Source organism: Typopeltis vanoorti, chromosome 26, assembly GCF_054136105.1.
Source record: "Typopeltis vanoorti isolate ZY-2024b chromosome 26, IOZ_Tvanoo_1.0, whole genome shotgun sequence".
NCBI lineage: Eukaryota > Metazoa > Arthropoda > Arachnida > Uropygi > Thelyphonidae > Typopeltis > Typopeltis vanoorti.
In genome coordinates, this window is record NC_143574.1 from 5,832,822 (window position 1) to 5,846,060 (window position 13,239).

At 35.6% G+C, this 13,239-nt stretch overlaps 1 protein-coding gene across 4 annotated transcripts in view; it reads left to right on the plus strand.

The window, feature by feature from the left end:
- Positions 1-13,239, plus strand: part of LOC150092284 (tyrosine-protein phosphatase Lar-like) — a 1,042,795-nt gene that overhangs the window by 882,352 nt on the left and 147,204 nt on the right. For 2 of the 4 annotated variants that reach the window (XM_090415047.1, XM_090415048.1), the window contains exons 25-26: positions 2,073-2,337; positions 8,951-9,256. In XM_090415047.1, coding sequence (XP_090271173.1) covers positions 2,073-2,337; positions 8,951-9,256 — 571 coding nt within the window. The remainder of the gene's footprint in view (positions 1-2,072; positions 2,338-8,950; positions 9,257-13,239) is intronic. The other 2 variants (XM_090415049.1, XM_090415050.1) reach the window with 2 other exon arrangements.

Here is a 13,239-nt window from a genome sequence, read left to right on the forward strand (position 1 = left end):
TCTTCCGGTGCACTGATTTGAAGAATAAAATACACCAAGTTTACTATCACTAAATAGATTCATTGCAAAGGCTGATCGGTGGTCATTTCATGTTTGATTATTTTCACACATGTGAAATTCATTTCAATTTTTGGGAGGAGACACAATAAATTATTTTAGAGGCAAAAAGGTCAAATATCAGACAGTAAAGGAAATTCCAAGTAACACAATAGATGTAAAGACAGGTGACACAAAGGTCACTCACCAACAGTTAATCCACTAATGGCTCTAGAATAGCCGTAATGGGATTAACTGCAGAGGAAGGTAAAGGCTTGATAAAAGGTAGAATGCCGATGAAGTTTTGATCCATTAAAAAAAGAAAAAGTTAGAGAGGTTTGGCTATTTTGCTATTTCATCCACCTCAGCTGGTTGGGGGGGTTAAATGTCTATCAGAAAAAAATAGTAGAAATGTAAAGAAATCCAACATAAAAACTACCTTTAACTTCCTGCAAAACTAAAACATTTATTCAGTACATGTCAAGACCCCCCCCCCCCTCTCCTGTTCAGGAGTATACCAAATTAAATGTACATTCAACCTTTCTATACATTGGTGAAACTGGGTGCACAGTTGATGTCAGAAAAAAACACAAAAATCAGTTATACCTAATCCACAATGGGAAAAACAGGTCTTTCCAACCATGCACTGGAGACATAGGAGTGATTGATAAGGCACTCAACTCTTACACCACACAAGAAGCTGGTATATACCTCGCATTTCTCTTTAAAAAAGAGATATGTGAGGTATTTATAAGACAACCAAATTTGAACAAAAATGACAGTCTAAAAATCTCCAAGTTTTGGAAATTTTTAGACTGTAAAAGTGACAACAGTGCACATTATCAGATTGTTCAGAGTACTTCATTACAGGTGACATGGATCTCTACAAAAAAAAAAAAAAAAAAAAAGAAGAAGAAGAAGAAAAGGAAAAATTAACACCAGATAATGTCAATGTGTAAGTAAAAATAACTTTCATAACAAAAAAGCCAACAGTAGACCCTACTGCTATTCATAAATTAATATTCATAAAAAGGACTGTAGGGCTGTATAAGAATATCTGATTGACTGAAGTAATAAATTATTTATTACTTATTAACACGTTCGCTGCCACGCTACTTCGGCATAATCTGTTCCTGTATGCCGAGCAATTTCACTTCTTCAAGGTCAGTACGGTAATCTTGTTGCTGACGGTAAGCGTCATACGAGTATACTCGTAGTTGGCTTGTGCAGAGCACACACCATCTATGAGAATACACAGTTTTGATGCTAGCTCCACAAGCCAAGCATTTTCACTTCTTCAAGGTCAGTACAGTAATCTCGTTGCCGGCGGTAAGTGTCATACGAGTATACTCATAGCTGGCTTGTGTGGCTGGTTTACCAACTACGAGTATACTCGTAGTTGGCAGTGAACGTGTTAATCTGATTTTGATTTTTTGTTATATATATTTATACACATATACATACCACAAGAGGTTAGACTAGGTGGATTAATTAGTTTTATGCTTGATGTAACTTATTATGCTATGCTGCTAGTTGCAGTAAAGTGGTGCGAGCATAAATGTATATATATTTCTGAAAATGACCTTAATTCCTGAAGATCGAAATGCAGAATTTTAATACTATTGTTTTTTACCTCAAATGATAGTGGACTCCATAAATTTATTATAATGAATAATAATTCAAGCATATGTAGTTTCAACAACCACATTTACATCTAAATCATGATAAACTAAAATAATTTTTTCTTCATTAACATATGCTTTTGTTTGTTGTCCTCTTATTATTATTTTCTAGCCATATCTTTTATTATTATTTTCTAGCTATGTCTTTTATATCTAAAATTCTGTTTCTTTTTCCTTTTATTTTTAATAGCTGAAATGAAGTATATTTTTTTCCTTGGTTTGCCATTAATTTCCTGTAACGCATTTCTCTCTCTCTTTTTTTTTTTTTTTTATCCTTTATTGTAGTTGAGGGTTTTTTTTTTTTTTTTTGGTTGTTTTTTTCTTTTTGGTTTTGCTGTAATAGTTAGAGAGTAGATGGCATTGTTACAGGCAATTCCCTGACTTCTATAGACGAAGGCAAATGGCAAAGACTCCAGGTGGAGAAACAACTATGAAGCTTCTGATGAATACAGCTGAGAGAGATCTTCCAACCCATCCCACTGATCCAGTAGAAATGAGACGACTAAACTATCAAACTCCTGGAATGATGAATCATCCTCCCATACCTGTAACAGAACTTGCTAACCACATAGAAAGACTGAAAACTAATGACAATCTTAAATTTTCTCAAGAATATGAGGTAAGCTCTACATTTTTGTGTGTGCATTTGTATATAGAAAAGAAATTCTATAATGGCACTTTACTAAGTAAATGATCAACTTAAGTGAGCAAATATGCATGTTTCATTCTATTTCAAAATAAAATGCAGGATGTATAGTTCCAGTGGTATACATTGTAGTATTTAATGTGATTCACAAATCATGAATCACAGTCATTTTAGAGATTGCTGTATTGCCTTGAGGGATCTACCAACAGGTTACAGCAAGTAACATTTGGCATATAAAACAGGAGGATTATTAAAGGTTAATAATCCTTCTCCTCCTAGATTATTAAGGGTCAGTTTGAGGTGATATTGTGAGTGGTCGTGTAATTTAGCGCTCATGTAAAATTAGTGATTTTTGATCTGTTTTATTGTGTTTTTTCTTAGAAAATTAGTGTATTTTAATGTATTAGTGTAGATTTTCATGATTTTAGAGTATTTAGTATCTTTATAACAATTTTATTGTGATATTGTCAGCAAAGACCACGTTGTCCAGCTGATTTGAATTGGTAGGATTTTATTCAGTGCAGTGTGTGTGAAATGTACTCCTCCAGAAAATTAAAGAATATGTGGAAGGAAATTGAAACCAGAGGGAGAGCATGTATTAAGTGTTTCAAAAAGTGAGTGTCTGTTAGGTGATGAAAATTAAACAAATACCGACGGTAAGATAGAGAATTATGTTATTAATGTCAAACATGCAGCCTTGGAAATAGAGGAGAAATAGACATTAATAAAGAAATAGTGCACTTAAATGTTATTGAAATTTAAGTGCTGAAGTGCAAATTCAGAGATACTTAAGCAATTAGAATGGAAGCAAGTGAGTTTGTGTGAAGGCACCCATGAAGCGAGTGAGTGTGAGAATGACCAAGTGAGGAATCTAGTCTCTCATCAAAAATATTGAATAGGGTAGTCAATTCAGAAAGTACAGGTGGATGAGGGACTAAAGGGATGCTGCAGTTTCTAAATACTAATGCCACAAGTATTAGAAACAAGAGGGAGGAGTTTATGGCATTGGTTAGTGCATTTTAAGTTTACTATAGTAAACTTAAATTTACTATACTATAGAATGATACCAGTTTGTATCATTCTATAGTAGGTTATTAGCTGAGATTATCAAATTTCATAAGAATTCAAAGAAAAGTAAGATAGCAGATCTTTTTTCTATAGATAACCATTGTAACTCATTCTATTCATACACCACACTCTGTGCAAGAATCTAGTTCCCCCCCCCCCCAGTTAATCATGCTCTTAATCAATTTCTAAGGATGATCCCTTGTTTCTCTCCCCCCCACTCCTATCATCATTTGAAGAATTTCTAAAGAGGACATCTGCAAATCCATCGCTATTTTAATTTCCCAAGTTGTCAGATTCTAGCAAAATCTGGCAACCAAATTTGAGCACGGTGATCTAGATGTGGATATGTCATGGTTCTATAAAGTATGTTTTTCTGAATCCAAGTGAGCTTTATGCAGTTTTGCTTACTTTTGCAATATGTCTCCTCTCAACTCTTACCCAGATCTTTAGTCCCATGGATTTTTCACAGTGCAGTCTCGTAAATGATATGGCTTGTAATTTTTTCAGTCCAAAATAAATAACTTACTTTTCAGTGTTGAACTGGGATCCACTATTCTGCAATCATAATATTACTCAGTACAGATCTTCTTGCAGAATCTTTATATCAGGTTTCATTTATTGATGTAGAGGTTGCCCTTTCCAGCTTAGCATCACTGTCAGTTAGCAGAATATGTCCCTTAAACCATCCCCAGCATGATTACTTTACAAATTAAAAGTAGTGGAGCACAGAGATCTATCATTTTTATATAACGAAACCTGTGGTGAATTCATCACTAAAAGCACACACAATAACCACAGTAATGACTATTTAATTCATAAATATTTCATCCCAAGTATCTTGGGACATCATCAGTACAGTAGCTTAAACAATACTAGGAATAACATACAGTTAGGGCACATGATTACAATGGAATCTCAATATACGTGCAGTAACGTGTTATAGAAGTAAATTAAATATAACTGAAAAAAAAAAAATAATAATAATAATAATAAAAAAAAAATATATATATATAAAGATTATTTTACACAATTTTGTATGACAATTTCCCATACTTTAGGAATAGTAAGAACATCGTTGCAGTTTAAATTTGGTCTGTGTAGTAGGGCTTCAGCACTTTCTTTATATAAACGTTCATATTTATATAAAGATCTGTGTAAAAGTTTCGACTTCTCCCAATGGATCCTATGGTTTGGATTTTCAACTCTGTGTTGGGAGAGACCAGATTTCTGCGGTTTGAAAAGACGAATGTGGTCTTGATGTTCCGAGATGCGTTTCTGAACAGACCTACCTGTCTGACCAAAGTAAGACAATTTGCAGGAGCATGGGATCTCATAAATGCCAGGTAACATCAGAGGTGAGAGTTTGTCCTTAGGAGAAGATAATAAGTTTCTCCTAAGGACAAACTCTCACCTCTGATGTTACCTGGCATTTATGAGATCCCATGCTCCTGCAAATTGTCTTACTTTGGTCAGCCAGATCTGTTCAGAAATGCATCTCGGAACATCAAGACCACATTCGTCTTTTCAAACCGCAGAAATCTGATCTCTCCCAACACGGAGTTGAAAATCCAAACCATAGGATCCATTGGGAGAAGTCGAAACTTTTACACAGATCTTTATATAAATATGAACGTTTATATAAAAAAAGTGCTGAAGCCCTACTACACAGACCAAATTTAAACTGCAACGATGTTCTTACTATTCCTAAAGTATGGGAAATTGTCATATAAAATAGTGTAAAATAATCTTTATATATACAGGGTGTTCGGGATAAATTTGACATATTTATAATTAATTATATTTTTCCGTAAGTTACATGTATTAACACACACTTCTCTTCATTTAAAAGTTTGGACCCTTCTTCATTCCTATACAAGATGTCAGAAAGGATGGATAGCTGGAACCCACCTGAATCATGGAAGAGAATAACTTGTATCATGATGATTCGTGCCCGCCATCAAAATAAGGATATTACGACTGCTGCCCAATGCTCCCTGAATACAGTAAAAACAATCAGGCATGAACTAGAGACTTGCAATGGTGACTACGAGGATGTAGCAAGAAGAAAGATCCCTAGCAGACGATCTGATTGCGTTCGTACAGCAGAATTCCTCGCAAATCTGCAGGAACAGGTGTTGAAGAACCCTGGCATTGGAATTCGGGCTTTGTTCGTGGAGTTGCTAACTGTAGTCAAGCCCTGGATAACAAGTGTAGCCAATGGTAGGCCGTATGTATGGCAGCAGGATTCGGCCCCTTGCCACACCTCTGGGAAAAGTCAAAAATGGTTGTCTGAAAATTTCTACGACTTCACCAGTCCAAATGTTTGGCCTCCAAACTCCCCAGACCTTAACCCCATGGATTATTTTGTATGGGGCGCACTTGAAAAAGACACCAATCGCACTTCCAGTAATACAAAAGCCCAGTTAATGGATAAAATTAAAACAGTTTTTGCGGCCCTTCCCAGGGAGACTGTAGCATCAGCTTGTTCGAGGTTCCGAAGCAGAATTGAAGCTGTGATCGATGCTAATGGTGGTTATTTTGAGTAAATCTTGTTGATAGTATTGTAATTAACTCTGCCTGTAATGTTTTTTTGTCAATTCATTAAATTTAATAGATACAAAGAAGATTTTCTTTTTCCTTACGAAACTGTCAAATTTATCCCGAACACCCTGTATATATATATATTTTTTTTTTTAATTTAATTTTTTTTTATTATTATTTTTTTTTTTCAGTTATATTTAATTTACTTCTATAACACATTATTGTATGCATATTGAGACTCCATTGTAATCATGCGCCCTAACTGTATGTTATTCCTAGTATTGTTTAAACTACTGTACTGATGATGTTCCAAGATACTTGGGATGAAATATTTACGAATTAAATAGTCATTACTGTGGTTATTATGTGTGTTTTTAGAGATCTATCATACACCACTGGATACATGCATTCTCCAAGACTCTGCTATGTGCTATTCTCTGATGCTCCACTACTTTTAATTTTAACGTAATCATACTGTCAACAAGCTTGTTACTCATGTTACTAACTTCATACATATCCCAATTTGTTTCCATTTATGTAATATTATTCTTTGCAATATCTTATCAAGTGGCTATGCAAAGTCTAGCAATATAATAATGTAGCTATTTCCTCCTTTTCTAACTGAACTGTCACTTTACTATAGAAAGTCAGTTCATTACTAAGGCAAGATCTTTTCAAAAAGCCACACTATTCATCATAGAATGTCCTTATAAAATGTCCAGTCATTCAGATATTTCTTTTGTTATCTTCTATATTCATTCAAGTTATCCTTTCATAGTTATTCTTTGTTTTGCTTGTCATATAGCAAAAGAACTCTTTCAAATTCCCTCTGTCGACATGGATGGTACTCCTAGAAAAATTATCATCCACTAATTCAACTATTTCTTCTGCTTTTATCTCCTTCCTTTCAGCTGTATTCATTAATGGGATCTTTCCATGGTAATTATTCTTCTTTGCTCACCACATAGCAAAATAACTCTCTTGAATTCTCATTTATATCCTTAGTTAATTTCTTTATAATCTGGATTTAGCTTCCTCACCATGCAAGTCACTCTTTTAGTCTAAAGTTTGTGCTGCTCTTCAACTTACTCATCACATATTCTCCTTATACTTCACTTTTTTTTTTGTTTTATATAACTCCCTTAATGATGCTACTCATCCATTTAGCTCCTACCTGATTTATCTTCTTAACTCTGAGAATGCACATTACTGTTTTCCTCAGACACCCTTTGCCTGTTCATTGACAATATCTTATCATGTATAGTAAATAGTAAGATATTGCCCAGTATCTTACCATGCATAGTAAGATATTGCCAGTATCTTACCATGCATAGTAAGATATTGCCAGTATCTTACCATGCAATTACATGGCATCAGTTTCTGATGTCATGTAATTGCATCAAGTCATTTTCTAAGTTTGTTTTAATTACTTGTTCTGTAGTTCAATATACACTATCTACCAATAACAGTAACAGATAGTAGGATGCAGTATTTCATCGTAGGCAGTTGAATACAGGTAGTATGGCAACACGAACCAAACTCAGAGGTGTCATCATGGGCTGTCACATTGGTTGCATGAAAACACCCAGAGCGGCCGCCAAAAATGACTGACAGGGACAGGAAGGTGTTAAAATGGGTGGCATGCAAAAACCAGCTGCAATCGGCATAGACCACCTGTGATGAGTTCCAAAGCACCAGTAACACTAATACTGTACTGGATTTCCACAGAAGAGCAGTGGCACATAAACCAAACATCACAACAACGAACAAGGCGGTTCATCTGGACTGGTGCAAAGAGCATGTGAACTGGAATTGACCAATGGAAAACAGTACTCTGGGGTGATGAATCAAGGTTCACCTGTTTCCAGTCTGATGGCAGGTTGCAGGTATGGAGTAAGCTTGGTGAACGCTTGTTACTACAGTGTGTTGTACCCACATTAAAGTTTTTTGGTGGAGGAGTAATGGTTTGGAGCAGGACCACTGGTCAGTGTCTGTAGTTCCATGAAGGCAGCTCAGTACCTTGATATTCTGGATAATCAGGTGCTGCCTACACTGTGGAGTTTTTATGGAATGGATCCATTTTATTATCAAGATGACAATGCCCCATATCACAAAGCTGCAGCTGTTATTGAATGGTATGAACAGATGGGTATTAAATGACTACCCCCGGCCTGTGCATAGTCCTGACCTCAACCCCCATCGAACACCTGTGGGACAAATTGGAGCAGCGATTGAGGTCCTGAGCAGCATGTTCTCTATCTGTCGCTGAACTCAGTGCTGCTTTGATGGAGGAATGGAGACAAATTCCACCTGATGTCTGCTGCACATTGGTGGAAAGCCTTCTTCAAAGGGTGTAGGAGGTGATCAAAGCCAAAGGTAAACATACCTGATTGATATTAGGGTTCACCTGCTGGTATCAATTATAAATTGATATCAGCAGGTATCAATTATCAGTTGTCTGGATAATTATTGGTAAATAGTGTTATCCATTCATAACAAAAACTTGCACACGCTTGGCTAACTTCCAGGTTAAGGTCACATGGTCACAAAAGTATGATGCTGCCATTATATTCAACACTCTCAAACCTTAGTTTCTATCTGCATGCTGTTTTAAGTAATTATCCTTCAATAGACTTGAACTCTTTTTCTTCCCAATGTATGTTCCCTTAGTTAAAATGTCCCATAACAATTATTTCTCATATGCTCAGAGCAGGTTTGCTGATGCATTTCATCTGCACTGTCCTTTTTTGCCACTAGCCCTGTATTAGATTTGTAAAATATTCTGCTAGTAAATATTTAAAATCTTAACAAATATGAGATTATGGACCTCCTTTAATAGAAGAAATTAAATCAGAATATATAAAAAAATAAATACAAAATATAAAAAGTATTTTATATTTTGTATTTATCTGCGATCTATACATTTCTTTATCTTCTATATTTTTATATCTTGTTATAGCTTTTTTTTTTTTTTTAGTCTATAGAACCTGGACAACAATTTACCTGGGAAAACTCAAATTTGGAAATCAACAAGCCAAAAAATAGATATGCAAATGTTATTGCTTATGATCACAGTAGAGTTGTTTTACAACCTTTTGATGGAGTTCCTGGTTCTGATTATATTAATTCAAATTATTGTGATGGGTATAGAAAACAGAATGCATACATTGCTACTCAGGGACCATTACCAGAAACGTTTTCTGATTTTTGGAGAATGGTATGGGAACAACGAAGTGCAACAATTGTAATGATGACTAAATTAGAAGAAAGAACTAGAATCAAAGTAAGTGCTACAAATTTTAATTTTATTGTTCCTTTTAATTTCTTGTTTTGTTTCAATGATTATTACTATTTGAAAATTCCTTTCATTTAATATTTGAACTAATTCCATTTCTTTATACACTATTTCTCTTACATTGTGCTTGCTATATGTATTATATTTTGTCATTTCTGTTTCCATTCAGCAGGGGGAAAAAGTGTGTGTGTGTGTGTGTGTGTGTGTGTGTGTGTGTGTGTGTGTACACTTCTGCTGACTGTGCCCTAAAAATAATTTTTTTTTTTAAATAATAATAATAAATAAAAATACGTTGAGAGGCTTAATAATACACACACATCAGACTGCCATACATCCTTTTGATATGTATGTTAAAGAGATTATGGAAGCTATTGGAATGAATGTTGACAACATTACCTGCACTAATGCACTCCTTCCTGCAAACTCTCACTTTGTCAACCACAGAAGTCTCGTACTCCATCATCTGTCTACCTGCAATTGTTTAATACACAAAGAGCAGCACACTCTGATTTCTTGCCCATCTATATTGATGGTTCAAGAACTGACACACCTATGTTGGCTGTGTTTCTGTATTTCTTGACATTACCATCTCCAACCAGATTACACCTGATTGCAATAATTCTGCAGCAGAGTTGCATGCCATTCACCTTGCATTTGTGCATATAAAAGAAAACCACTACCAAAAATGTGTAATTTATACAGACTCTGTATAAATTGCAGAGTTCTTTATCTCCTCTCCTGTCTGTAATTGACAACTAGTGCTTTGTGAGGTTTAACAATTGTACAAAATGAATACCTTTAATTTTGATGTTCAGTTGTACTGAATTCTCCAGCTACATTGGAATTAAGGGAAATAAGACCTGCAGATGTAGGTGCTAGATCAACTCATACTTTTTCAATATACTGTTTGATAGTTCCCTATAGACTACAGACATTTTATAAGATGAAAGCTAATTGTTCAGTGCATGCCATCATGGCAGGAATCGTTAGCAAACCAACTGCATGATATTAAGCTTGAAATTAAGCATTGGTAATGTAGTCAACATAGAACTATGTTGACTACATAGTTTTGCAGAAAAAATGCTAATCGCTCTACCAACCAGCTGGCTTGGTTGGCCGAGTGGTTAACGTATCCGCTCTTCAGTCAAAAGGCTGCAGGTTCGAATCCTGCTGTGGACATGGGTGCTTGTGATTGTCTGAAAATACTAGTGGTTGTGGTCAGCAGTAGATGACACTGGTGTAGATTATGATGGTGGATTGAATGGTGAAGACGAAGAGTTGCAGAGTAGGCGAACTCCTTCAATGAGTCTTTGGACTCCTGGAGTTGTCATGTAATAATAATAATAATAATAATAATTCAGCTGGACAGTTCTAGAAGCTATGAAATATGCAAGTACTGTCTAGGAGTTGAACTAACACCTACCCATATCTATTCTTGTCCAGAAATTGCCACTGCTCTACAGAAAATTGACATTAACCCTATTGAAAAGCTTTATTCCATCAAAGTTCAACAGATTGCCAAAGCAGTTCTACGGGCTCATGGTCATATTCAGAAGCTCTTCAACGGACTTGACAACAACATGAGTGTGACCTTAAGTAGAACCCAGCAAGAACAAAACAACTCTCTCTCTCTTCTTGCTGGGTTCTTCTTAAGGTCACACAACAACTACCATCATCATCTACACCAGTGCCATCTACTGCTGACCACCGCTAGTATTTTCACAGACAATCACAAGCATCCATGCCCATGGCAGGATTCAACCTGCAGCCTTTTGTCTGAAGAGCGGATACACTAACCACTAGGCTAACCAGCTGGCTTGGTTGACCGAGTGATTAGCATTTTCATGCCTTTAAAATGTTCTGTCCTTAGTCTGGTGATGATTGTGGTTATTTCTCTATTTTCATTAATTTTGCTGAAACTTTATCTTGATAGTTTGTTTTAACAATCTTACCTTTTGTGACAGAATTAGCATCATTTATGGTAGTGGGTGTAATTTTTGAAGCGAGTATCTTGCTTCTTTGGCTAGTCTGTCTGCTCGCTCATTGCCTTCAATATTTGCATGGGCTGGTATCCATGCAGTGTACAGTTTTTATTGTTCAAATTTAAAGTTGTTAGATGTTCATGAATTTCCTGTGTGAGTTTTGTTTTTCCATTTTTTATTGCTACAAGTACAGATTTTTGAGTCGCTGAGGATGGTTATTTCTTCTGTAATGTTTATTACTGGATTAAGTGCCTGTGTAGCGCAATTGGAAGGACGACTGTACTCTTCGATTGAAAAATGCCTAAGTTTGATTCTCTTTGTGACAGGAGGAATCTTTATAAATGGACTTTTTCAATAGAAGGTGAGTTAGCCAAGCTCATATGGAGGTAGCAGGGGTTTTTCATCCTGCATACAGACAAATCAGCCCTTCAGGACATGCAATTTATAGACAAAAAAATTCTAGTGGTAGTGGTTGGCAGTAGATGCCGTTGATGTAGATGATAGTAGTAGTAGTAGAGGTTCAGTGTAGTGGTGGAGATGAAGAGCTGTAGAGTAGGTGTCCTCTCTCAACGAGGCTTCGGACTCCTTGGAAGTGTCATGAAATAATAATAATAAGAGAGATAGAACTTTAGAGCTGCTTGTATGGCTGTTAATTCATGAGTGAAGTTTGAAGCTATTTTTCCAACTGGATTTGATTTGCATTTCCTTGCCTCCAGGTGGAATTGATAAAACCCCTGCTCCTTCTTGATTAAGTGCTTCACCAGATGATCCATCAGTGGTGATGACATGGTTCAGTTTATTTAAGTGATGTATAGTCCTTTCAAGTTTTCAAGTCCTTTTCTTTTATTTCCATGTTGTGGAATCTTTTTTGAACAAGGTTCTAGGAGATTTAAGTTGATCATTGTGTTTTTTGATGATATAGTGGGAAAGAATGGCTGTTTACTTATTTCGATAGACAAGTGCTCTAAGTAAATCTGTTTTCTAATTTCATGATCATATTGTAAAGTAGATGATCTCTTTAGTCTAGATATTCCTGTCCAGGCACCTAAAGTCCTGAGTGAGATGTGATCCTGTTGTTGGCTCCTGATTCTGTTAGTGAATTTAACTGTGGAGAGTTTTCTTCTGTCTTCTAGTGTGTGAAGTGCACACTCTTGTTGAGCTTTTAAATTATTTGCAGATGAGAGTGCACCTATAATAATGTTTTGCTGCTCTTGATTGTACTCTGTCAAGTTTTTCTTTTGAGCTAGTAAAAGCTGGAGCCCAGATAGATGAGGCATATTCCATAGTGGGTCACACTTATCTTACATATAATTATTTACTGAGTCTCATGACTCACCTATTCATGAAAAATGCAATGTACTTCTTATCATTTGTCATATTCTGGTGGAGTGTCAGCACTTTACATGAGAGGAATGAATTTGTTATTTATCTGGCTGAGCCTTATACACTCAGGTAGATGTTATCAGTCTTGGAGAAACTGCATGGCATTGTTAATTTTTTACAAAGAATTAATTTATGCAAACTCACTTAATTATAGATTCTACTTGTATGTAGATATTGCACTGATTAACTTAATTTTTTCTACATACTTATTATATTTACTAATTTATATCTTTATGACTATTTATCAATACTTTTGGTAACCTTTGTTTAACCCTTGCTATGGTGTAGCATGCCCTTTGCTCTCCTTGCACCAGTAAATCTTAAATCAGCCAACCAACTTGATTTCCTCTAATTTATGTAAGAGAGTTCCTTGTGGAACCCTATAACATAAATGTTATAGATGACATTTTCATAAATGTTCTGTGGTATGACTGTGTAGCCATTTCCTTCATCCAACTAAAAAATATAAAAAATATGAATAAATTACTAAGGCAAGACGTGTTTTGTGTGTGTTATGATCCATCGAGTCGTTTCTGACTCCTGGCAACTCCACGAACATATGCTCTCCATTCTGATCTGTCCCTGACCATGTCTTTCAGAACCACT